Genomic DNA, 27,216 nt, shown 5'->3' with positions numbered 1-27,216 from the left:
CCAGGAGGAAAACTAAGGGTACAGGATCCAGGAAAGCAAGTGAAGACTTAATCTGACTGAAGCCCTAAAGGGATTACAAAATGGAATTGATGGAAATTGCTGATGAGATGTGCTGGGGACGGGGGATGATTAATTACTGGCTCTGGGGGGATTATAAAATGGGGTTGATGGTAATGGCTGATTCCATGTGGAGGAAATAATTAATTACAGGCTCTGAAGGGATTACAAAAATGGGGTTGATGGTAATGGCTGATTGGACATGGAGAAATGATTAGTTAATGACTGAGGAGCTGCCTTAGGAGACAGAGATGACAGGAAAAAGATATTTCCACTTAAGAACACCAGATGTTGACGTCTGTTTCCTGTCCACATCCCAGTCCAAAGACAAAGACATAAAAACCCACCACAGAAGTGAAAAGGAACGGGGCGAGGGGATAAGAGAGGAGCGCGAAGGGAGGGAATGAGGGGTGGGTTCAATCAAAATACATTACATGCATGTACGAAGCTCTAGATTTTAGAAAAGATTTTAAAGACAGAGAAAAATCATACATAGGAAATGTATAAAGGCCTGAAGTGGATGGAGGAATGACTGATCCAGCAAACCAGAGAAAACAGAAACCTCTAGGTTTAGATAAAGGCAGCAAGAAAATGACAGTTCTCACCAGTGAACCCTCGAAGTGACAGAAGCTGGAAGGCACAGTGAAAACCTTGAAGGAACATTATCATAATTTTATTCTCCTGCCTGGTTGGAAGACTGGAGCAGCCGAGTAAAGAGCAGGTGAGGACTGGGCATGAAGCATAGCTGGGTGTCATTCAAACCAGAAGGATTGAAAGTTTGCACTCGTAGGGGAGTCCAGTCCTGCCTCTCACATTCCAACAGCTACCTCGAAAACAGGGGTCAAGATTTCTCTAAGGCAACTGGTCTGTAAGGCATTGGGCATGGTGGCACATGACTGTAATTCCAGCACTTGGGAGGCAGGAGAATTGTGATATTGGCCAGCCAGAGTTACATAGCAGGATCACGAGAGAGAGGGAGAGAGACAGTGGGGGGAGGGAAGAGAGAGAGGGAGGACAGGGTGTGGGCTGATGAGATCGCTCAGTTAGGTGCCTAGCTCACAAGCTCAGGGACTAGCATTTGGATCCTTGTCGTCAGCAAACCGAGTGGCACAAGTCTATAAACCCAGTGCTGCAGGTGTAGAAACAAAACAGTTCATTAACCAGCCAGCCTAAAGGAGCTGGCAAGCTCAGGGTTCAGTGAGAAAGTGAGAAACCCGGTCTCAACACACACACACACACACACACACACACACACACACACACACAAAACAGAAAACAAACAAGGAAGACCTCATTGTCCACATCTGACCATCATACACATAAGGATACACACATATATCCCACACGTACATATATGCACATACTCACATGAACACATACGCACACGAAAAGAAGAGCTACAAGCATGCATCGGGAACTGGGAACTAGTAGAAAAACTAGAGAAATCCTCAGTGAGCAGACTCTACTCAGTGACTCAGAGCTCCACTGTCAGTGAGCAAGCAGCAGAGGAAAACGAAGCAAGAACCCCTCTGCCGGCCATTTTCTTTTGTCTTTTGCCTGTGGTGTAGCTGATCTACTTTCTGAGGGATTATGTCTAATTCTGTTACTCCTGTACCTGGGAAAGTGAGAAATGTTTTCTTTTTCATTTTTCTTATTTTCTGCTCACTGGCAGAGAGGCAGCTGAGTCAGAACTCCTGAGGAGAACATCTACACTCGAGTGACTCTGCAGATTTTCTTCTCACATATTTTTGAAGCCATCAACCAAATCTCTGGAAACAGACCCATTGCTTCAATCAATAGTAACCCTATCATACGTCATGATGTTTCCCTTGGCCAGATATGCACTAAACTATCTCAAGACTCCAAGCATTCTGAAAGTTGTGGGAAGACAAAGCCATTCAAAGTCCTCGTCAGAATTAGAGAAGTGACCATTGCTAAGCCTATCAATATGTCTTCCATTCCTGAAAATTGCCATTTGATATATTTATGTGTATGGGTGTTTTGCCTTCATGTTTTTTGCATGTGTTTTGTACCAGATGCAGGTGTGGTGCCTGTAGAGGTTAGAAGGGGTGTCAGGTCTTCTGGAAACCTGTTCTTAACAGGTTCTTCTCCAAGAACAAGTATGAAGTGACAAGCTATCTCTCCAACCTCTTCCACATTATTTTAAAAATAGGATCACATCACTTCTCTCTCACGTTTGTCCACAACTAATCCCCATGGGGATTAGTGTAGTGTGAGCCTGCTGGCCTGTTCCTTTCATTTGGCCGCACAGTCAACTGGTGCCTCTAGGCTTTCATCATGCCTGTTCATGTATACTATTACATTCTATGTATACTACTACTACATATGTATGTATGTATGTATGTATGTATGTATGTGTGTGTGTCTGTTGGCTCTCCTGATGAGCAAAGTTGACCTTGCAGTGAGGACACTGTGTCTTACTTGTCCCTGCATTTCTGATAGCTAAGACATCAGGGACAGTGACTTTACTATAATCATCTATTACAAGCAGTATTAGCAGTCAATGGATTACCAAGGGAGGGAGAATTGGTTTTTTCCAGGTATTACATCTCTGATAGGTTCTCCAATCCCATATGGTCATCCCTAAACACGTATACATACAAGCAACATTCAACAGACTCCATAGATGTATGTACATGTAACAATTATAGAAGAATAGGTCATGAATCCCAGAGTGTGGAGGGGTAGGGGTAGAAATGTTCTAATTACAGTACACTCATACATGAAATTCTCAAAATATGTGGGCATAGAAAACCAGAAAGTTATAAAACCTCCCTCTGAGTATTTTCTGCTGTGTGTGAGGGAAGAGAAGTCTAAGAAGATCACAAAACAAATACTATTAAAGACACCGCAGAGCCTTTCATTCAGAAAACCAAGAAGGCTCTCAAATGATTTGAAAGTTTATTTGCATAATTAATAGTCACATTTCCAACAGCATCTATAACACAACTGAACACAGACAAAGCACGATGAAGAAAATCCTCTCCTGTCGGACAGCTCATATGTCCACCATCTCCAGCAGTGTAGAGAGGTGCAGCTCAGAGGCTGCTTCTTCTGCCCTTGAACTTTGGATCAGCCTTTCCAGGCGCTTCAGCTTTTCAGTCAGAGATGTGTCTGATACCTCTGAGAACCGCAAGTGGTCTCCTGTTCCTGCATTCTAATTGAATAAAAACAAAACAAAACAAGAAGTAGTTATCACATCTGATTCACGTTCACATCCCTTAGAGCCTCTCTGGCTCAACAGAGCCCTCGCCTGGTATCTCTCCTCCATCTTGGCAGCCTCATCCACTACACACATACAGCCAGTATTCTACAAGAGCTTAACCAAGCTCCCACCTTGGGTCATTTATTGATTATAAATATAATCAATTCCATTGTGAAAACTTTTGTACACTAAATTTTGTTAACTATCTGGCAATGTCTTTAGAGAGAATTAGAGTGTAAATTTGGGGAATGGGGTAGAGTGGGGTTGAAAAGGGTGGAATATCGTTTGGGAGGTCCTCAAACTTGCTACATAGTAGAGGCTCGCCTTGAACTCCTCATCTTCCTGCTTCCATCCATCCCCAGTGCTGGGATTACCAGTGTATCCCACCATGCCTCACAGTAAGTCAAAGAGAAGAGTGTTTTAAAGGATTAACCAAACTCATCAATGGAAACAGCGTGCTGTTGTACTTTGCATTCCTTCTGCAGCTTTCCTAAACCATTCTCACCTGCCCCATGGTATGTTCCCTCAGTTAAACTGTTTCTGCTTCCTTATCAGCCAAGAAAAACATAGAGAGGCTTTGGGGCCTGGAGATTTGCCTTTGAAAACACTATTCTAATGTGAAATTTACGTCTGTGAACTCACCTTCTTCATTTATTTATTTTCCTCAGGGAGAGTTAGTCCCAGAACTGAGTCTGGTCAGTGTCGAGGTTCAGACAGTTATGTGGCCCCACAGATGAGAGCTGCTGTGCCTCCATGTGCTGCTGTTTGTTCTGTTTTATTTTCTGAGGCAGAGTTTCTTTGTGTAGCCCTGGCTATCCTGGAACTTGGTTTGTAAACAAGGCTAGCCTCAAATTCAACTGCCTGTGTCTTCCAAGTGCTGGGATTAAAGATTCATGCCCCACTGCCTAGCTGTGCTAGTTTCAAGCTAGGTATTACTGTGGAAATGGAAATCTCAATCGAGAAAATGCCTCCATAAGACTGGCCTGAGGGGCAAACCTGCGGCATGGTTTGATTAATGTGGGAGGGCCTTATTGTGGGTGGGACCACCCCTAGACCAGCTGTCCTGGGTTTTATAAGAAAGCAAGCTGAGCAAGCCATGGAAGCAAGCCAGTAAGCAGGACTTCCTATGGCCTCTGAATCAGTTCCTGCTTCCAGGTTCCTGCCTTGTTTGAGTTTCTGTCCTGACTTCTTTGGATGAACTATAAATCCTTTCTTTCTTAAGTTGCTCAAGGTCATGGTGTTTTATGATAGCAGTACAAACTGTAATTAAGAAATCCGTTACCGGGTCTTGGGGCATTACTGTGACAGACCTGAGCATGTATTACAGAGGATTATGCATGGACTCTGAACTTCTGACTAGAAAAGCCCTTGAGTGTTCAGAGTTGAATGAGTTGTGGGAACTCAGCAAATAATGAGAGTAGTGCAGATGGTGGAGGCCTGGCCTGTGAGGTTGGAGAGGGAAATCTTGAGTCCCTCAGGTACTCTAAGGCTGTTTGTCTAATACAGTGAAACCTGTGCTTTGCTGAGACAACTGATACTGGTCAGCTGGGAGCTGCAGAATCAGTCCTGATTAAGAAACCAGCAGCACTGAGGTGAAATATTCTGAGGTGTTTACTCAGGATAAGCACATAGAAGCTCATGGCCCAGAGGCCCAGAGGGAGCTGAAGCTGCATCTCACGTTGACATCTGAACTCAGAAGTTTAAGACTCTCCCAGGTTATACTGGTTTTGAAAGCATACAGGGGTCATGAAGAGCAGCATTGGTGTTCCCCACTGCAGCAGAAGGCTCGGGATTGAAGGGGTCATGGGTGAAAACACTTGGCATCATGTGGCAGTAGAGAGTTCCTGAAGAAAGCAGTAGAAAGTTCCTGAAGACACTATTTTAACAGCCCAGCTGCATTGGAGATGGCAGTACCATGACGTGACCTGACCACAAGGGGTCGCAGCAGCTATGGCATGCAGACAGCCTGAGCCTAGAAGGCAAGCTACATGTGCTGCAGACAGCTGCCGGCCCAGGCAATTTGAAGGAGCCCAGAAGAGGGAGAGTCTGACACCGGGCTTTACACTGCTGGACTCTGGGTTCTCGAGTTGACTGACTGTGCCCTTATTCTCCTTCTCCTTCTTAGAATAAGAACCTATGTAACTTATTTCTTATTTTACAAGTAACCTTTCAAAAAGACATTGAAATTTCAGAGACTTTGGATATTTTACAGACTTTGGATATTTTAGAGAACTTTTGGATTTTTTTTTCTTTTTCTTTCTTTCTTTCTTTTTTTTTTTTTTTTTTTTTAGTATTAAAGGACATTTATTTGGGGCATGAGAAGAGGAATGAGAAGGGAATATGGGCACAGAAAAAAGGGGATACAGAACAGGAGACAGCAGAGAGAAAGAAGGGAAGAGGCTGACTGGGAACATGGGGGGAGGACAGAGAGGAAGGGGCAGGCAGAGAGAGAGACAGAGAGAGATAGGTGCCAGAGAGAGGATAAGGACAGAGAAAAAGTGAACTTTTTGGATATTTTAAAAAGAACTTTTAAGGTATTTAAAATGGTTTTTAGTTTGGTTTTTCTTTTTTCTTTCTTCCCCCCACCCTACACCTTCATTTTTCAGGACAGGGTTCCTCTGTGTAGCCCTGGCTATCCTGGGACTCACTCTGTAGACCAGGCTGCCTCACACTCACGGAGTGCTGGGATTACAGGCCTGGTCTGCTGAGGCTGGCGTTCTGTCTTTAACTCTGGAAGTGTCAAGGGTACTCGTTCTCACCTGAGGACTTGTAGACGTTTTCACCACAGTCCGAGCTTTGAGAGCATCAGGAGAGCACACTAGTGCCTGAGGGAGGTAGAGAGGAAGGTGAGTGGACTCTGTGACTGTCTGCGAATCTTGCGATAGCCACTGCTGAAGTTGATCTTCAAACCTGAAACAGTATGAGACAGAAACTGAGGAACGGAGTCTAAGAGCTGAACCGGCACTCACTTCCTGTCAACTCCTTGTTCCGAGTGCCCATGGGTGGATGTGGATCCCTTGTGGAGGTCAGAGGTCACTCTGTGGCGTTCTTGGATTTATTAAATCCTTGAAGGGACTCGAAACAAGGCTGACAAGTTGGGGGTCACTGACAGGGCCAAGAACTCGTGAGCAGACTCAAGAGTGCAGGCTGCAGAGGGCCAAAGGGCCACAGTGACGACTGGAGATGCATGGATGTGGGGTGGAGGGCTGTGAGAGGCAGTGGGGTCCCCATTTGAGTCTGCTTCGAGTGGCCCTAATGGGAAGATAGGAGTTCGGCCTTGCTTCTGGGCCCTGGTTCCTTTCACTTAGCTTCAGCCATCCACAGCCCCTCCCAAAAAGGGTTTGTGGCCTCCGGTCACATAGCACAGGCAGAGGGCATGACTACAGGCCTCAGAGCCTCAAGAGATCTCCATTATTAATGAGATACCTAAAGGCCAGAGGAGGTAGCCAATTAAGCATTCCTTCCCAGACCCTCCTCCTTGTAAAAGGTATTTAACCTCAGGTCTATCCTGAGGACACAAGGTACAGCTTCATTCACTTACTGCCATGACAATAAACCTTTTAAAACCATGGGCTTCCTTGTGTCTTTGGGGCCCTGCCGTGGAGAATCTTAGAGGGTGCCTTCAACCAATGAGCCGCCGCCTAATCTCCAGCTGGAGTTCTTTACATTCCAGCCATGGAGGCCTGTCAACTCAGGTGAGCTAGCCGAGCCAGCCACGTCCCAGCCAAGCAAGTCGCCTCAACCAAGGGTCTACCCCACAGGGCACCACCGAAGCTTCTACCCCTCGTCCCTCTCAGCTGCTGGCCGGCCCAGCCCATATGCTGCACCCCCCACCATGTCTCAGTCCCAGAGACCCCCAACCCAAAAGCTCTGTCCCTGCGGGACATCAGACTAAGATCTCCCCATGCCTGGAGCAGAGTTCTGCGACTTCTCACAGCTCAGTCAAATTCCCGCACTTCTGCTCCCAGAGTCTCAGCTCCAGCCACCTGGGGGACAGACTAGGGAACCACAAAGCAGCCCAACAGGACCCATGCCCATGTGTGAGCCACAGCCCCACAAGAGACAAGAACTTGTGAGAAGACTCAAGTGTGTAGGCTGCAGAGGGCCAAAGGGCCAGAATGATGACTGGAGGTGCATGGAGTGGCGACTAGACAAAGGAGCTGCATCAGAAGCATGTGTTAGTTAGTATGTCTACAGTTTGTGTGCTGACTGCATGACCTAGTCGAGGGAAGGGCAATGTCTCAAGAGAGCACTGAGGGTGGAGCACTGAGAGTAGGCTGGGGGAGAGCTGACCCCGCCTACACAATAGGAAGGAGGGGCATACCAGAGCAGCCTAAGTCCTCAGTGCTAGAAAGAGTGGAGGGGCAAGGCAGGGGTGGTGGGAAGACAGCCTGGACCAAGTTCTGTCTTCCCAGTTCTATTTCTCAGTGTGAATGACCGGAAGAGGAAGGTACAAAGGAAAGGAAGTTGGTTAAATGGAGGAGGGTCTATACTAGCTCCTGCCCACCTAGTAAGAAATGACCCACTGAAGCCTCAGGCTTCCCAAGGGCCAAGAGGCAGTGGTGAGCCGTGGAAGACCAAGCTAAGCAGACTTGGCTACACATATTCCCTCCTCTAGAAAACTTAATAAGCAATGAAGCCAATTTCAAATGACAAAACTTAATAGTCTTTTTGTTTTGTTTTGTTTTTGTTTTTTCAAGACAGGGTTTCTCTGTATAGCCTTGGCTGTCCTGGAACTCACGCAGTAGACCAGGCTGGCCTCGAACTCAGAAATCCACCTGCCTCTGCCTCCCAAGTGCTGGGATTAAAGGCGTGCGCCACCACCGCGCAGCTAGAATAGTCTTTCTAGAGCATAGTCTATCTCTTAAGAGCTTATACTTTTGAAAAGTTATTTTTAGTTATGTACAGGTATGTGTATGTGCACATCTGAGTATGTGCACAGGAGTGCTCACAGAGGCCAGAGGGGTCAGATCTGTGGAGCTGGAGTTACAGGTGCTTGTGAGCCAGCCACCTGCTGTGGACGTGGGAACCAAGATGAGGTCCTCTGGAAACTCAGCAAGTGCTCTACACGCTGAGCCATCGCTCCAGCCCCACGCTTACACTTTAGAAGTGTCCTCCTTCCTTCCTTTTCTTCTCTTCTTCCTTCCTTCCTTCCTTCCTTCCTTCCTTCCTTCCTTCCTTCCTTCCTTCATTTCTTTTTAACAAAGTCTCATCAGTATAACCCTTGCCAGCCCAACTGCCCCTCCTAGCATTGGCTGTCTTGACTTGACAGAGCCATGGTCAGTCTCCTCCTGCAGGAAGTGGAAGGGATGCATGGATACACAGGAAGGGGACAGACAAACCTCTTGCTCTCTTCTCTCTCTTCCAGCAGACTGTTGGACAGACTCTGTGCCAGGAGCTCTTCTGCAGAAGCCCCTCGCATCAGGTCCTGTGCACTGAGGCTCCCCTCTCGGCCACTCTCTTCCCTTTTCTTCCCTTTATGGCGCACATGAAGCAATGGAGTAGGGAGACTGCTTGTAGGAGGATGAAAAGACTTCATCCCTGAGCTGCAAACACAAGTTCTGACAGTCAAGAGAGGCACAGAGAAGATGACAGCATTGTGCACAGCACACAGACATGGCTGGACACGTGCTCACTCAATGAGCAAAAGCCTCAAGATCCATGTGCTCTGTTGGGTAGTTTATCCTCATGTCAGTCCTGGGCCTGCCTCAGCTTCCCTCAAGTCAGGGAATATGGCAACAAGAGAGTGCATTCTCATACTATGTGCTATCCAGTGATTATCACACACAGAAAGAAACACTGTTGGTCAGGCTCCGTGTCATGTGCCTTTAATCCCAACACTCTGGAAGCAGAGACAGAGACAGACAGATGTCTGTGAGTTCAAAGCCAGCCAGGGATACATAACATAAAAGAGAGGGAAGGAAGAGGGAAGGAAGAGAGGCAGGGGAGGGAGGGAAGAAGGAAGACAGACAGACAGAGACACAGAAAGGACGGCTATTGCTTCCAAACATTCTACTTTCTAGAGGCACTGGGCTCTCAGATCTGCTTTAATCCAGGCCTTTATTTCTTATACTAGTCTGTCTGTCTCTCATGTATTTTAAGATTAATTTTATGTATGTATGTTTGCCTGTGTTGAATTTATGTGTAGCACAAGAATACAGGAGCCCACGGAGGCCAGAAGAGGGTATCAAATCCCTAAAAACTGGGAGAGCAACAAACATTAACCACTGAGCCACCTCCTCACCTCTATATAATAAGGGAAGAAGCAAATCTTTTTTGTTATTATTTTAAAGGTTTATTTTACATGTGTTTGGCCTGTGTGTGTGTCTGTGTGTGTGTGTGTGTGTCTGTGTGTGTGCGTGCCTTGTGCCCAAGAAGCTCAGAAGAGATTACCAGATCTATGGAACTGGAGTCATGGGTGGTTATGAGCCACCATATGGGAGCTGGGAATCAAACCTGGGTTCTCTGCAAGAGTGAGCATTCTTATCTACTGATCAATCTCTATATTTCAATGACGTGAGAATTTCTGAAACGTTTAAGTCACTGTCCAGTTACCTTGCTGAACCCTGGACTGTCACCAGGGCTCAATGTTGATTCTTTTGATCTGGTAGTTGTACTGTGTGGAATTCTCATTTTTGATATTTATGCCTATCTATTCTGTATCACTGGCCATCAGACAACATTAGGGACAACCAAGACAGCACAGCCTGGTTCTGGCCTTCATGCCTAATGCTTTATGGAAGAACATGATGTTTTGTTATTATTGCTTTTATTTTACTGGGGTCTGTTTTGCATTTTTGTTTTAGTAGATTTATGGTAGGTAGCTGTGGTGGTTAGTTTTAACTGTCCGCTTGAACACAGGCAGAGTCCCCTGGGAAGGAGGGCACAATGAGGGACTGTCAGATCAACTTGGTCTGTAGCCATGTCTGTGGAGGATTGTCTTAACGACATTAGTAGATGTGGGAAGACTCGAACCACCACATGTAGCTGCCATTCTCTACAGAGGCAAGCAAGCCTGCACACATTCTTTCCTCGCTCTGGACTGAGACTAGCTGCTTCAAGTTCCTGCTCTGACTTCCCCACAGTGAGAAACTAACCTGGAATAGTAAGCTCAAACCCTCTCCCTCAGGTTTCTTTTGTCAGAGTATTTTGCCACAGCAATAGAAATGAAACTGAGACAGTAGCCTAGTGCCACAGGTAGTGCACAGAGAGTGGTCAGAGAGCACTTCTGTGAGTCTGTTCTCGCCTTCCAACTTAAGTGGATATACCAGGGTTCAAACTCAGGTTGCCAGGCTGAAACAGGAAGCACCCTGACCTGCTGAGCCAGCCATCTGACCCTGAGTTTAAGTTTTAAGAAGTTCATGTTGGGAGCCGCAGAGCCAGCTCAGCCTCTGATGGCACTGGGAACCACAGAGCGGGCTCAGCCGCTGATGGCACTGGCCGCTGCTCTTCCAGAGAAGCCTATCCCACACCTGCATGCAGGCTCACAACTGGAACTCCAGTTCTAGGGAATACAACGGTGGCCCACAAGTGGTGCACTGACCTACATGTAGGCAAAACCACCATATATAGAAATAAACACTTGATATTATTTCAACACTTACTGAAATGAACACCTGCTTTTATACTGCAGCAGCGAATGATATTAATAGAGTTCTCTTACTGATACTGTTTCTTCTGGGAGAAAGGTTACTGGGGAAGGTATACAGGTGCTGCACTGGGGATCCATGAACTAGGTTTATGAGATGAGACACCAGCTCTTTTACCTGCCTTCTCCAACTAGGGTTGACCTGAGCTCATCTGAAAAATGGAGAGAGGTGCCTGCAACTGCTCTAAAAAGTGTCTCTGCTGTGGGGACAACTTGTGCTTTGCAGGGTTGCCAGAGCTGGTCCATGACAGGACATGTGTAGTGGCCCAGATGTGGCCCAGCACAGTTTAGAACAGAGAGAAAACAGTCAACATGGACCTCACCGTCCTTGATGCAGCTGGAGCTCCTTCTGGGTCTGGATTCTGGCCTGTTCCCAAGACAAGGGAACATGGTATTTTCGTAAATGTTTTTTGAAAAAATAGACACATATTTGACCGTCTTCACTCAGCGCCTCTGAGAAAATAGGACAGGAGATTTTTAGAAATCACACATGTAAGGAGCAACAGACGACCACTTGATATTTCTCAAGCCCACCTATGTAAGGGCAAACCTCAGTAATGTGACTTCCATGCTTGAACGGGACTCACATCCGTGCAGACTGAGGAGGACTAGGAATAACTCTCAGAGCTGCAGAATCCCCTCTAAGAGCTAACCTAGGAGGCCTACTCCAGGGAACGGACTCTCTGCTCTCCTAGGACCTTTTCTGGACTGGCTTTTTGTTTATTTGGTTGTTTGTTTATTTGGTTAGGTTTTTTTTTTTTTTTTTTTTTTTTTTTTTTTTTTTTTTTTTTTTTTTTTTGAGACAGGGTTCTCTGTGTAGCCCTGGCTGTCCTGAAACTCACTCTGTAGACCAGGCTGGCCTCAAACTCGGAGATCCGCCTGCCTCTGTACTCTTAGTGCTGGGACTAAAGGCGTGCACCACATACCTGGCCTTGTTTGTGTTTTTTTTTGAAATAGGGTCTCTCGATATAGTCCTGGCTGGCCTCAAATTCACAGAGATCCTCCAGAGCATAGGGGTTAAAGATATGGACCACCATGCCCTGTCAAACTTTAATGCTTCACAACGTTTCTTTTTGCTTTCTTTCTTTTTTTTTTTTTTTTTTTTTTCGAGACAGGGTTTCTCTGTGTAGCCCTGGCTGTCCTGAAACTCACTCTGTAGACCAGGCTGGCCTCGAACTCAGAAATCCGCCTGCCTCTGCCTCCCAAGTGCTGGGATTAAAGGCGTGCGCCACCACCGCCCAGCCTTCACAATGTTTCTAAGACTTTCCTGGTCTAATTTTAACAGAAGAGTGGAGATGGCTTTGTTTGTTTGGCTTGCCAGAGCTATATAATGGGACCCTATTTAAAACTAACTAGCTAACTAACACCCTACTCCCCTCTTTTGGTAAAATTAGTCTAAGAAAGTCGCATGACTTTCAGCCCCTAAACACTGAACAACTACCTAATGTGACAGGGAGCCTGGGGGGTGTCCAGTCCCTCAGCTTGTGATTGATGCATAAGGTGATGATGTCATCCCACGGAATCTCAGCAACAGGAGGCCCCAACTCCTGGCCTGGAGAGAGGCTCTTCTTCTTCCACTTCTGGTATGTTCTGCACAGCAGGCTCTCCACCTGGGACTGGAGGACAGGCTGAGTCTGGCATGAGCTGGGAATCTGGGAGGTATACTGCATGACCATGGAACACACAGGGAGCCAGGGGGCTGCAGAGAAAGTTACAGGTTTGACCAAGAATCAGTGAACATGAAATATTATTAATGCTGTTTTCTTAGTAAAGGCTACTATGTGTAAGGCCACAAGCTCTCTCTACCAGCTAAATCGTAACCAGGCTCCCTCCTTCCCAGTGCCATTAACATAGGAAAGAATGGGCACCTGCAGCACCAGGTTTGAGTCAGCCTTGGCTACCTGTGGAGTCTGCATCAGACAGCCATAGGCCCACCTCCAGGCTCAGCAGGCACAGCCGGACTTGAAAGGAACCCTGACCTACATCAGCACTTAAGTGCTGTGGTATCAGCAGGGAGGGTCAGGCTCAGACAGTCACAGAAGCCTCAAGCGTTTCAGCTAGCCTCTCTCTTCTGATAAGTGGGGCCTCTGGGACAGTCTCAGGTAGCCTCTCTCTTCTGATAAGTGGGGCCTCTGGGACAGTCTCAGGACTGTCCTGGGAAGAAGGACAACTGTTCCCACTCCGTAAGATCCTGTTTTATCCTAACCCAGAAACCCAAAGGCTGACGCAGACGGGTACATAGTAGAAGTGGACTGTAGACCGCGCACCAGAACCCACCCCTGGCAGAGTGTCTCTAAAACAAGAAGAATAGGAGGCTAGCCCTCCACTCCCCCCTCAGGGTGGGTACGTACCCCCTGGGGGTGGAAGATCCATCTGTGGAAGCTGGAACCCAAGCACAGCTTGCTTCAGCCAAGCTAGATGCTCCGGTGAGTTCCAGTGCAGGTGAGGAAGTAGCTGGCTGCCTCCCACCTCAGCAAATTCCGTGACAGGCCAAGAGATGTCACACAACTGCTCAGAGGACACCACAGAGGCCAGGAACTGCAGCACACTGTTGAACAACTCAATAATGGCGCTAGGCTCCTGGGAGGCCAGGCTACCCAGGTGCCTCTCTCTTCTGTCACGGAAAAAGCGACCACTGAACTCACGGCTGATCCCATCCTCAACATACTGAACAAGGGTCTGGCAGCAAAGGTCTAGGGCTTGAGGGCATCGGGAGATCAGCCACTGGACTGCTCCAGAAACCTGAGGGTCAAGACGATTGGGAGAGATCTGCTCAAACAATCCACACCCATTTTAAAATGTAGTTTTCTAAGGGGGCTTAGCACTGCCCAGGGCTGTATTAGGAAACTGCCCCAAGAACAAACTCTCAGTCTCCACAGGAAAGGGGGCACAAGCCCCCTCTCTCTGTGCTTGAGTCTGGGTTTCCCATGAGTCTCATAGTAAGAGGAGCCTGAAGAGCCCCCTCCCCCGGAAGGACCTAGGACCTCACGAGGGCTTCCTCACCACCCATGGAAGCAGAGCCACACAAATCAGATGTGATCTTATCCCTAGAAGTAGCAGCTTCACTCAGTGCCGGGAGGCTTCTTCACACTCTACCCTTACCTCTTGCTGGACAGCTTTGGTTCAGTTTTCATACAGTGCTGGAGATATAACCTAGGACCTGTACGTGTCAGGTGGGAGTGTACCCTGAGCTGCGCCCTCAGGCCATATATAATCCCTGCCCTTCTCTTCCTAAAACGTTTTCAGCAGGCCTTTTCAGAAAGTCTTAGGCAATATCATTTCTTTATATTTTGTAAAAGCGACCATTCTAAAAAAGTAATTAGGTAAATCTGACATTCAGCTGTAAGATATAAGTGGTCATTTTAAATTCATAAAAGCAAAGCCAAAAAACGTATTTAATTTATTACTGAAAGCATAACATATGGGTGTTTTTTAATTTTTATTTTTGTTCCTGCCTGTATCTTTAGAAAGTTATGTATATGTATAAAACATAAGATTAAAGTGGAAATCACAAATATAAGCAGGACAGGCCAGCGCACACCTGCACTCCCCACAGACGAGGGAGATAGCATCACCCCTAGGTCACCTTGACTGCCTAGCTAACCTGAGATCAGCCTGCCCTATACGACACCATCTCAAAATCCCAACAGCAATAATAACCACTGACATAAAATTCAAGCTGATCAGAAGAGAAAGCAACAAGTATCTTGACAGACCTTTAAAAAGGGTGAAACCTTACCTTTACTGTGCCTTGTAAATCATTAATGGAATCAGGAATCTCGACAACAATGTAATCTGAAATCAGCTTAGCCGAAATCAAATCTTGTAACATCAGACCTTTAAGAGGAACAGGAAGACTCCATGTAATAATACTCACTTGCACATGTAACACATCCCAAGCTAGTCTTGGCCCTCCACGCTGTGGACAGAACAAATAAGGCTCTAGTCCCAAAGTTCCCCACACTGTTCTGCTGGCCATCCATCACGCTCAAGCCCCACCCACTTCTTAAAGGTGCCGGACTGGGGACAGGGCTTCCCTCACACACCGTCCTCCACTGCCTTCCCCGAGGAGTCTCCTCTGGAGCCGGGCACGAGGACCACCAGCGGCAGGGCGGGCTGGAAGGGCTTGGCCTGGAGAAGCTGCTTGAGCTGCAGGACGGCCGACAGCCAGTGCAGATCCTCCTCCGCTGCATCCTCAGTCTGCACTTTGGGGGGAAGCAGCAGCATGAGCCCACTGGCTCCCAGCAGGTCCTTCCGGGTCTCCACAGCATCAAGGGCGCTGTCGGTAAGGGTGCCGCGAGCCACCTGCGGCAGAACCAAACACATCAGGGTGAATGGACCGGGACAGGACAGGACAGGACAGAGGAGACATCTGCCTCAGCAAGGACAGCTGCGGTGAGGGCTCCATTCACCATGCGTTCACAAAGAGAGAGAGAGAGAGAGAGAGAGAGAGAGAGAGAGAGAGAGAGAGAGAGAGAGAGAGAGAGAGAGAGAGAATGAGAATGAATATAAGCGAAGAATACTTTCAGAGAGGAAAGGAACCAGAAGTTCCCCTCCCCCCATGTCCTTTCTTCAGAATCTAGAGGACACATGTCAGGCAAAGGACTAAAGGAAGAAAACGTACTGTTAGTATCCCCAACACCAACATCAGATAAGTACCAAACGTCTGCCAGCATTGTTCCAAGACCATATGCACAAATTTATTTCAAACTCAAAGGCCCACTAAGGAGAGCCACAGCACAGCTAATACATGGTGCCGGGAAATTTCATTATCTCTCTGGGTAAAAGGAAAAAAGTAAGAATATTGTGTTTAAGTGGCATAAGGACTAAGAAACCTGTCAAGATCCAAGAGCTAGAGAAGTACAGTCCCAGGGAGGAGTGCTCCCAATCACACAGAAGGGATCTAAGGTACGATGTCTGGACAGAGGCTGCACCTTGAGTCAAGCAAAAGATAACATAGAAAGGAATTTTGCAGACTATATCACATTCTCAGGGAGGTGTGTGGCAGCCAAGGCTCAGTGCTCTCTTTAGTCTCAAGAGCCAGCTTGGCCCCAGCTTGGCATGACTGGGAGGTGGAGGGGCACTGAAGAGGTGGGGTCGTGGAGATCTGAGGTCACTGAGGACATGCCTTTGAAGAACTGTGGGATGGCAGCCTCCTCGTCTGTGTCCTGGCTGTCAAGTGCACAGTTTTGTTTCTGTTATGTGCTTTCTCAGAAAAGCAACCAGGCCAATCAGTCACGGACTGAAACCTTCCATACCATGAGCAAGTGTAAACTTCCCCTCTTAAAAACTGGATTACACCTGCCATTTGTAACCACAACAGAAAGCAAAATACATTGTTCTCCGAGAATACAGACTAGAACCTTACACCAAGTAGATGCCTGCAGTACATTAATCAAGATGTAAAGAAAAGTAGACAATGGCATTTACTTCTGATCATCTCAGAATCATTTAAAACCACTTTTGAGAATAAACAGTAATTTGTAATTTTAGTGACATCTGATGAGAAAAAAATAAAATCTAGATATAAGTAAATGAAGTGACTGTCACTCACCTTTATACACACGTTGACAGAAACTGTTTCATTCCCTTTACTACTGAGTGTATTAGAGACTGAGAGGGTCTGGATGTCACCAGCATTATCTTGTGTGTCATCTGCCAAGCTGTCATCACCTGTGAACTTGACCTTTAACCAGTTTTCTAGTATCCTGTAGATAAAAAAACATTTGAGGGAATGTCTAATTTTAAAATGACTTAAAAGTCATCAGGAAAACAAGAGAAATACCATATGGACACAGAGTCCCAGACACCAAATCTTATTGTGAGGCTCACCTGCACAAAACTAGTTATTATTTTAAAGTGGAGTTTGGACCTCTACCGGGTTATTTGTTTGAGTAAGTGGAAAGGACAGTCATGAGACTGGCTCATTCTAATGAGATTTAAAACTGTGAACCGAGAAAAGGACCCTGAGCAACAGAAGCCATCATGGAGTTACAAAGATCCACTTCAGTAAGGTGTGTGGATGGACACCTTTGATGTCAGCAATTGGGAGGCAGAGGCATCTGGATCTCTGTGTTTGGGGCCAGCATGATCTACGCAACGAGTTCCAGGACTACGCAACGAGTTCCAGGACGGTCAGGGTACATAGTGAGACCTTGTCTCAAAACCCACCACCACCACCAATGAACTATTTTACAGAATCAAACTTCTGATAAAGGGCCAGTGAGATAGCTCAGTAGATAAGAAGACACTTGTGGCCTGTCAGCCTGAGTTCTATCCCTAGAACACAGATGGTGTAAGGCAGTGGTTCTCAACCTATGGGTTGCAACCCCTTCAGGAGGATCGAACAATCCTTTCACAGGGTCCCCTAAGACCATCGGGAAACACAGATATTTATGATTCCTGACAACAGCAAAATGACAGTTATGAAGTAGCAATGAAAGTAACTTTATGGTTAGGGCCACCACAGTGTGAGGAGCTAAAGAGTCACACACCAGGAAGACTGAGAGCAGATTTCTGCGGGTCTGTCCTTTGACCCCCATACTCTGTGGCACACAGGTGCACACGCAAAACAAACAAATATTCCTCAGGGCTGGAGAGATGGCTCAGCAGTAAAGAGCACTGGCTACTCTTACAAGGGACCTGGGATCAACTCCCAGGAAACACTGGCAGCTAACTCCAGCTCCAAAGGATCTGATGCCTTCTTCTGGCCTCTGTGGGCACTGCAAGCACAAAGTACACAAATACATGCTGGCCAAAATCTTAAATAAAGTACATACTAGTCAGGATGCCATACCATAGCTTTAAATATCCTCGACTCTTAAAGCTTCTGGACATATATGGAATAATGCATTGTATATGGAAAAATGATAAAAATCTAAATAAATATCATAAGCAAAATACACTGAGACATAAACCTTTAGTGTCCACACATACAATGAGACAAACACCCCCAACAAAAATTCTGCCAGCCTGCAATTCTCAATAGAGAAGTCCTTCTCCAGACCACCATCCATACTCCCCATACAGAGAACCTCTGACCTGCCAGAACTCTCTGGGGTCTGCTCTTCTCCCTCAGGCAACACTAGCACCAGTTTCCAGAATATTTGCTTCTGCTTCACAGGGAGGTGCTCGGCCACAAAGGATGGCAGGTCCAGAGGCGCCCATGCAGCATTACTGGAAGGGGCAGATCACCATGGGTGAGCCAATATACAGTACCCAAGCAGGACCAATTCACACAGTGAAACTGACTGACAGACCTCAGCAGCTGCTGGTGGAAGTGCTGGACCTTTATCTGGTGAGCTGTCTTGTTTCTAAGCCGCCTCAACCTACAAATAATAATAATAATTAAAAAAAAGAAAGACACAGGACTACAAACGGTGACTTTCAACCCACGGAAAGAAATTAGTAGTATTTACTTCCTCCAGTAGCAGAAATGGATGACAGACCTCAGGCTCAGGAGTAGCTGACCAACACAAAACAGACCTCATGGGGTTTGTTTTGTTATTGTTATCTTTTGTTTTTAAGAGAAAGAACACGAATGGGTTAAGAATCTGGGAGGGGTTAGGAGAGAGGAAAAAATACAATCAAAATATACCGTATGAAAAATTTTAAAATAATAAATTTACTGATGTTTCTGAGTAAAAAGTAATGTTCAATGTTTCCTGGGGGAGAATATTTACACTCTGACAAGATAACGGGTCATCCAACCCCATCACGTATCTGCTGCATTACTCACTGTGAGCTGGCTATGAGAAACAGACAAAATCCCTGCCCTCCTAGAGCACGATCTCATGAGAGAGAAGAGCCTCTGTGATGACTAGTGTGGTTCGCAGAACATGCGTATATCCCTGGCATGGTGGCGCACACCTTTGATCCTAGCACTTGAGAGGCAGAGGCAGGTTATCTCTAAGTTGAAGGCTGGCCAAGCAGCCAAGGCTACACAGAGAAACCCTGTCTCGAAAAACAAAGAAACTATAGCTTCAGGAAGTGAGACTGTGTCACAACAGCATGGATCAGAGTAAAGCCCGTAATCCCCGACTTCAGAGTATAGGCCTGACTCTAATCCCTGTTTGCATACGGCACAAAGATGAGCATGGATCTAATGGACCAGACAAAACCATAGGAGAAAATGCTCATCGAGACCCTCCTGTGATGGCCAGAGGAAGAGACATACCCCATCAGGTAGGCTATGGCACCTCCATATTGTTTCTCTAAGGCCTGCCTACTGGGAGGCAGATGGCTGTGAAAGGCCCTTGTAGAAACAAACAAACAAACAAACAAACAGCATTGATTCTGTGCCTACAGAGAAACAGCAAGCCCAAGATGCTATGATTGGACAGTTTGGGCCTCAGGAACTGGACTGCACAGGGAGACTGGGAGGAGCAGCGGGGAGGGCCTGGCTGAGGGTGACACAGAAAGAAGGAACACTGCCAGAGGAGGTGGAGGTGGATGTGAGGAAGCACAACTGGAACAGTGCCTAGAAGCAGAGTCGGGCAGGCTCAGAGATCATCAGTCTACCAACAGAACCAAGCCTTTCAAGGTCATGCAAGACTTGAGCCTGTCTTCCTAGTGGTGGACCGCTCACACATTCAGAACTGTGAGAAGCACAACCTTCAGATGCATTCCTATGTCTGTCCCTACTTTCTGGTTCTACCCATCTTCATCCACAGTCATCAGTCTAACTCACGCTAAAACTAACTGGGGCAAGGAGCCCTGAGGACATGCCACTGGGACTGACCTGGTACAGGAGATGCCTACTTTCCCCGCATGGCCCAGGTCCAGAAGGCCCCTGGCCAGGTTCTCCTCAGTGATGGGGCACTCTGCACTGGGCACTAGTGCCTGCAGCCGATCATTCACATCCACACAGCACGGTGCTGCAGGGAAGGCCCGCATCTGACGCCGCAATTTCTTCCGGGCTGCAACAGCTTCCTTCCACCTAGAAGACAAACCAGCATATGGTTATTGGACGGCGTGTTTAAGGCTCATCCACAGGGAAAAAAAACCCACAAAGCCCAGTATACAAATATGGAAATGTGGGTTTTCTTTGTTATCATTGTTTTAGATTGATTTATTTTCATGTATGTGAGTGGTTTTTTGCCTGTGTACATGTATGTACACCTTGTACATGACTATGGACGGTTGTGAGCCACTGTGCTGGTGCTGGTGCTGGGAACCGAACACACGTCTTCTGCAGAGACAGCAAATGTTCTTAACCACTAAGCCGCCTTTCCAGCCTGGGAGTGTGGCATTGACAATCTATTTAAGTTTTGTTTTCAGCAAGAGTACTTAAAATGAAAATTAATCTCAATTAAAATGTGGGTGTGACAAAAAACAAAAGCAGTGAGCTCTGAGGTGCCGGACAGAACCTCTGAAAGGCAGTCTGGATACAAATTTAATACGTAGTGACCCCTCAGACCAGCAAACAGGAATGTAGGTCCCAACAACATGCATGTAAACAGACATGTAAAATGTTAATACAAGAGAGGTCACTAAGGCACTGTCACAGCCACAGAGAGCACCGTGTGACAGTCACTAGAGGGTCAGTCCCTTATGGCTCAGACACTGCCAACTGCATACTGCAACACTGTTATAGCAGTAGCAGGAGAACCTGACACCATGCTACAAAGGTCGGGCCTCCACCTTTAATTGGGTAAAGTTTCTAGAGGGGGACCAGTAGCCACTACTTCTGAAGAACGGACAGCAGTCTGTACTAGGAAGTTTTCTCCTGGGTGTGTTCCTTTTTATATTGTTGCTACTGTCAGGGACATTATTATTTGCTTTAAGTGTCAGTATAAAATGGATCACCTGACAGCACACACAACGCACACCGGGTGCCCCGATACTGTCGGAAAGCCACAGCTAGGCTCATCCACCTCTGGGCTCCCACTGTGGCTGGACTACACTCACCGTTTCCCAACCTGAAACAGGCTATGCTCTTTAGTTTGCATATAGACTGTTTATACATATTTCTTTATAAATTGGTCATTTTCTACTATGGAGAGAGAAACTCAAACTTAATACCTGGACTTTTTTTTTTTTTTTTTTTTAACTTTATGACATTACCAAAGTGATATGAATTCATTAAAACAATGGACTTCAAATTTAATTTCCTAGCTTAAGATTTCTTAAACTTTTTTCTATTTACAATCCCTTTTCACCCAAGAAATTTGTATAGAACCCCTGATACAAAGGTATATAAAATAGGTATAGAAATAAAATATTTACTCATAATTATAAAAAGATGTACTTAAAACATTTTTTGGTGTATATACACCAACTTTTGGTGTATATAATTCTACTATATATTGAATATGAACACAAATTTGCATACTAAGGACACAGATATGCTTGTTTGTCTAACATAATACAATCCAAAGTTATACCAATTTGATAGCTGCTGAGGGATAATGATATTAAAATATTATGGCTCTGGAGCTTTTTCATGGGCCAGAGAGATGGCTCAGCAGTTAAGAACACTGGCTGCTCGTCCAGAGGACCAGGGTTCAATTCTCAGCACCTACATGGCAGCTCCCACAGTCTGTAAGAAACTCAGGTTTCAGGAAATCAGAGTCTTCCTTTACTTTTCCTACACTGTCTGTGCACTGCATGCACATGACACACAGACACACATGCAGGCAGAACATCAACACACATAAAATAATAAATGAATCTTTAAAAAAAGAATCAAGATTCTAGTTTTTTCCTTAACTAAACTGTTCTATTTCTATAATACAAAGCTTTGTCTGACAATAAGGGCACTTTAGGTCCTCTACGGAATGACCAGTCTTGAGTCACAGACAATGTTCACTCCTCGTATGACGGACAGCACAGCAGTGGAGAGGCCATGTCCTATGCAGTGAAGTATCACAGTCCTTACACACTGGATTGTGAGCTGACCTTGGTCACTGCACATTCAGAGCCTTTTACTGTTGTCTTATTTTATTTCTCTGCAACCCTCACGGTCAGTTAGAGAACCCACATTCAAGAAGGTCTGTACTAGACTTGTGATATGTTATACAATACTTTCTCAGTATCATGAGAAACCCTTCTATACCTAGCTACTACCCAGTCGGCCCAGAGAGCAATCGGCCGACACTGTGGACTGCGTTCTGTTGCTGAGCTACGGCACAGGGAAGGTCAGGGGTAGTAAATGCATTTTCAGCTCACAGTGAGTTACCGTGAGGTAACAGCATCATAAAAAGTGTCACTATGAGGAGCTGGAGAGTTAGTGCTGTGGTTAACAGTACTTGTTGCTCTTGCAGAGGACCCAGGTTCAATTCCTAGCACTGTGACAGCTCACAACTGTCTGTAACTCTAGTTCCAATGGATGTGAGATGTCTTCTGACATCCTTGGTCTCCAGGCATGCATGTGGTTCACAGTCATGCATGCATACAAAACACTATATACAAAAGAAGATAATAAAATTAATCTAAAAAATACATGGTTTTGGTTTTTTGTTTTTTTCGAGAGAATACCAGTTTTTTAAAAGAGAATATCAGTCTAAGAGATTCATTCATGTTAGTGAATCTATCATGAATTATTTATTTAATGTATTCAAAGACATTCCTCTGTACAACCTAGTACAGCCAATAAATAAACAATGAATAAAAGCAAGCACTCTATAAATATCTGTTTAAATACTGAATATTCTAAGTCTACTTCAGATCTCCATCCTTACGAATCTGTGAGCCTTTCATCTCTGGCTAATGGAATTGACAGCTCACATATAATGAACCCGATAAAAGACTTCTGTGTAAGTAGACTTTAGAACTAACCGTTGTAGATACTTGCAGAAGCACTGGAGTTCCTGGAGTGTTTCCTTTGCAATCTGGAAAATTTCCTCAGCAAGAAACAAATCCACCATGTGTGTACAGACGGCTTCACAGCAACGGGTTATGCGGGCCTTCTGGTCTGTTTCTACTGCACTCCTACAACAGAGAACAAGTATCATAGAAGCAACTACACCAAAGGTTCTGCGAGTCTGGGCCAGGAATATGGTATGTCAACTTGACACAGCTAGAGTTAGATAGAAAGAGAAACCTCAGTTGAGACAAGGCCTCCATCTGATTGCCAATAGGCAAGTCTGTAAGGCATTTTCTCGACTGATGATTGATGTGAGGGGGCCTAGTCAAATGGGGCTGTGGGCTATGGTGCAAGCAGTCCTGGGGTATAAGAAAGGAAGCTGATCAAACAAGGAGAAGGAGTCAACAGGCACGTTCCTCCATGGCCTCGGCTTCAGCTCATGCCTGCAGGTTCCTGCCTGAGTTCCTGTCCTGACTTCCTTCAATGATGAGCTGTGATAGAGCAGTGTAAGCCAAATGAACCCTTGCCTGTCCAAGATGCTTCAGTGTGTGCCTCACATGTGTAAGGCCCCGGTCCTCACTGCTGCACCCACCCTAAAAAAAGCTGCAGTCTGACTTCATATAGAAATACAATAACATACACAACATCTCCACTGTAAGAGAAAGTTCAAGACTTTACTTTTACTTAAAAGTAGCACAGCTGGGAAGGTAAGAGGAAATGTCACATGGGTGCCAGATCAAGTCCAAGCAGGCCACTGTAACGACCCGGAAATAAAACTTCAACTCACAAAGGTGGGAGCCTGTGCTAACTTCCTAACGCCCAGGAACCTGAGGTGAGAGCACCACTTGAGCACAGCAGCTGAACCTAACAAACCAGGAGCCCACACCCAATGCCTACACACACAAACTTTATTCTATTCAGTAGGCAGGAAGCTTTAGTGCACCATGGGGACATGTGGAGGTTACAGGACAATGTCAGGAAGTCAGTTCTCTTACTCCACAAGGTGGGTTCTGGAGACTGAATCCAGGTCATTAAGCTTGGCAACAAGTGCCTTCAAATTTTTATTTTTAAATGACCACTTAGATAACTCCAAAGTCTCAGCAGCAATATGTGCTATCTACAATTAGAAGTACCTTCCACACATGATAAACACTAGTGACCATTATGAATGGCTTCTCCTGGCCAGACCATGGTTGCCCTCAGATAAGTCAGGATCTCAGACTTTGCTCTTTTTCATAGAGATTCTCACCAGTTAATCCCAGCTGACCCAAAATTTGCTTTGTAGCCTGAGGTGGCCTAAAACCTGTTCTTTTCCCTCAGCCCCACAAGTACTGACTGGGATGACAGGCATGTACACTGTACCCAGATACAAAAAGAAACAATGTTGTGTGATGCATGTGTGTAGGTCACATGTGTTTGGAAGCCTGCAAGGCCAGAAAAGAGCATCAGACTCTCTGGAGGTGGCATTGCTCGTGACTGTGAGCACCCAATGTAGGTACTAGGAACCAAACTCGGGATCTCTGGAAGAAGAGCAAGCAGTCTTAACCGCTGAGCCATCTCTCTGATTCCAGAAAGAGAACTTTAAAAAGAAAGAATTCTATTAAACAAGTCAGCAGAAAAACTACCAGGTTAAAACGGAAGTAATCATAAACAGAGGAGACTCATTCCCAGTAACTCATCTTTGCAGGTGCCAGACACATTCCAGACTGAGCCAACACTAAGGTACCCAGAGCTGTCGGCACTTACCTCACAACTCATCTAGCCCTGGGTTTTTATTTGGAATTAAAAATAAATTCATGGGGCTGGAGAAATGGTAGAGCACTGACTGCTCTTCCAGAGGTCCTGAGTTCAACACTCAGCAACCACATGGTGGCTCACAACCATCTGTAATAGAATCTGATGTCCTCTTCTGGTGTGTCTGAAGACAGCGACAGCGTACTCATATACATAAAATAAATAAATAAATCTTTAAAAAGGGGAGGGCATAAACTTCCCTCTCCTTCAAAAAAAATAAAAATAACAATAAACTAAGCTCAGTGGCTGGCACGGTGGCGCACACCTTTAATTACAGCGCTCAGGAGGCAGAGGCAAGTAAGTGGCTTTCTCTCAGTTTGAGATTACTCTGGTCTAAAAGTGAGTTCAAGGCCAGCCAAGACTACATAGTGAGGCTTTGTCTCAGAAAACAAACAATATACTAAATTAATCTAGTACAAGGGAGGATGACAGGAGAATAACCCGAGTTATTATAGGCCAACACGGGCTATAAGTAAGTGCTAGGCCATTCTGAGCTCCAAAGTCTGTGAAATGTCATTCACAGACCCTGCCTCAGAGAACGACATTTGTCATCATTTTGTGAGATCTCTTCCTTATAGCACCTAGAGAGACAGGCTCCCAACTAAAGGAACAGAAGAACATCACTGAAAACATGCTGCCTCTGTGTGGCAGGAGCGCTGACCTACACCGTGCCCCACCAGCCTCATGCAATCAGCAGAACGTAAACACAAGGACAGACTTTCCTTCACAACCCACACGCTTCCTTTCCTGAAGTTCAACAGCAAAGAGGTTAAAGCTCTCCAGTGAGAAGGCCAAGGAAGCCTCACACACACGTTTTAGAAAGGCCCCCTTACTTGAAGAACAATGGCATATGGCCTACCATAGCAAGGTTCTCTAGTAAATCTGCAAGCAGACACGTCTCAGGCGGCTGACTCAGAGGTCTCCCTACTAGAATGGCATGTTACATCTGGCCGCCTAAAAGCCTTTAATGGCAGCACTTGGGAAGCAAGGCAGATGGAACTGTGCGGGTCTGAGGCCAAGACCAGCCTGTCTACAGGACAGCTAGGGGACATAGGACTCCACTCACTTAAACTCCTGAGAGCAGGTTTCCCACACACACTCTGTCACCATGAGTTCTGTCAGCTCCGCAGCCAGGCCCTCGCTCAGCTGAGTTAACATCAGTTCTCTCTCTTGCTTCAACCTAGGGGTAAATGGGAAAAAAGCACAAAGATAATACTTAAGAATAATAAAATAGATGTGGGTTGGAGAAATGGTTCAGTGGTTAAGAATGCATGGTGTTCTTGCAGGTGCAGGTTCCAGTACCCACATGGCACTGCTCACAACTGCCTGTAACCACTGCACCAGGGACCTAACACCCTCTTCTGGCCTCCACAGGGACCTGCACTCACATCAGTGTGCCATCCACCACCCAACACACACAAACACAGATACACACACACACACACACACACACTACATAACACACACACACACACACACACACCACCCCCTTCCCTTAGTCATATCATGAAGGTGGTGAATGGCCCAACAGGATCAGATGGCAGGAGGGACATCAGAGGTCAGAGGTCAGGGGTCAGGGCTGGCAAAAACTGACTTCCATGCCCGTCTAAAGGAACAAGACATACCTTTCCTCTTCAGCCCGTCGCTTCTCTTCCTCTAGTCTCTGCCTTTCCATGGATACTTCCTCAGCTGCGACGTGCCTCAAAATGCCTGTGGTTGCAGCTGTAATCAGCTCCTCCACAGCAGCACTGGAAACGCTGAACAAAACAGAACAGATGGCATTTAAACCCAGAGAACAGCGAGCCAGTCCCTCTTGCCACATGAGATTTGTTCTGGAATGCAGAGAGCTCAACACATGAAAAACAATCACAGGCAGGCAAGATGGCTCAGCAGTAAGGCTTGTCATGCTGTGCTAGCATGGTAATCTGAATAATAATAGTAATTAATAATAAATAAAATTAAAGTTCTTTTAAAAAGAAGCATCTACAATAAAGAGATACAACTTATTACCTTACAAAGCTGCAATTGTCTTAATACTATACACATATATAGTATGTACTATATATGTATGTATGTATATATACATATATACACACACACATGACGATTCTGTGACTTTTGAAATTATATAGCTCAAAAGATATAATTTACAATGCGATTCAAAGAGTAATCAAGTTTAAAAACCAAGTAAAAATATAAGAGTGGGTTTATTATATCTCTTATCGTAAATAATCTTATTTTTGTAAATGAAATGGTAAACTAGCTTCATAAGCTATATTGCTTAGATTCAGGAATGAGAGAGAATCCCTAACATGTTAAACTAAGGACACAACAATTTGAGCTACAACCCCAGGCCCTGTCAGTCATCTGAACATCTCCAGGACAGCCTGGTCTACATCCTGAGTCCAGGCAAGCCAGGGCTCCAAACTGAGACGCAGTCTAAATAAACAGAAAACAAAGAAAAAAACTTAAGCTCTAAAACTAGTAGAAGAAAACACGAATATTTTCATGACATTGGATTTGACAGCAATTTCTTAGGTAAGACCCTAAGAGCACAGGTGACAAAAGACAAAGTACAAAGATAAGACCACATGACTGGTCCATGCATTAGAGACACTACAAGAAGTGAGGAGATAGGTCTCGGGGCCAGGGCTCAGTTGGTAGAGTGCTTTTCTGTCTAACATG

At 45.7% G+C, this 27,216-nt stretch overlaps 1 protein-coding gene across 1 annotated transcript in view; it reads right to left on the bottom strand.

Moving 5' to 3' along the window:
* Positions 1-2,965: 2,965 nt before the first annotated feature.
* Mcm3ap (minichromosome maintenance complex component 3 associated protein) overlaps positions 2,966-27,216 on the bottom strand; it is a 46,652-nt gene continuing 22,401 nt past the window's right edge. The window contains exons 15-29 of the mRNA XM_034524216.2: positions 26,157-26,288; positions 25,598-25,711; positions 22,710-22,862; positions 19,672-19,869; positions 18,191-18,259; positions 17,973-18,107; positions 16,486-16,639; positions 14,978-15,236; positions 14,671-14,768; positions 13,283-13,673; positions 12,373-12,630; positions 11,255-11,384; positions 8,626-8,829; positions 6,043-6,193; positions 2,966-3,235 (exon numbers count right to left, since the gene is read on the bottom strand). Coding sequence (XP_034380107.1) covers positions 3,077-3,235; positions 6,043-6,193; positions 8,626-8,829; positions 11,255-11,384; positions 12,373-12,630; positions 13,283-13,673; positions 14,671-14,768; positions 14,978-15,236; positions 16,486-16,639; positions 17,973-18,107; positions 18,191-18,259; positions 19,672-19,869; positions 22,710-22,862; positions 25,598-25,711; positions 26,157-26,288 — 2,605 coding nt within the window. The 3' untranslated portion in view covers positions 2,966-3,076. The remainder of the gene's footprint in view (positions 3,236-6,042; positions 6,194-8,625; positions 8,830-11,254; positions 11,385-12,372; positions 12,631-13,282; positions 13,674-14,670; positions 14,769-14,977; positions 15,237-16,485; positions 16,640-17,972; positions 18,108-18,190; positions 18,260-19,671; positions 19,870-22,709; positions 22,863-25,597; positions 25,712-26,156; positions 26,289-27,216) is intronic.

Source organism: Arvicanthis niloticus, chromosome 20 (genome assembly GCF_011762505.2).
Source record: "Arvicanthis niloticus isolate mArvNil1 chromosome 20, mArvNil1.pat.X, whole genome shotgun sequence".
In the NCBI taxonomy this organism is placed as follows: Eukaryota; Metazoa; Chordata; class Mammalia; order Rodentia; family Muridae; genus Arvicanthis; species Arvicanthis niloticus.
This window is presented reverse-complemented; position numbering and strand designations above follow the sequence as displayed.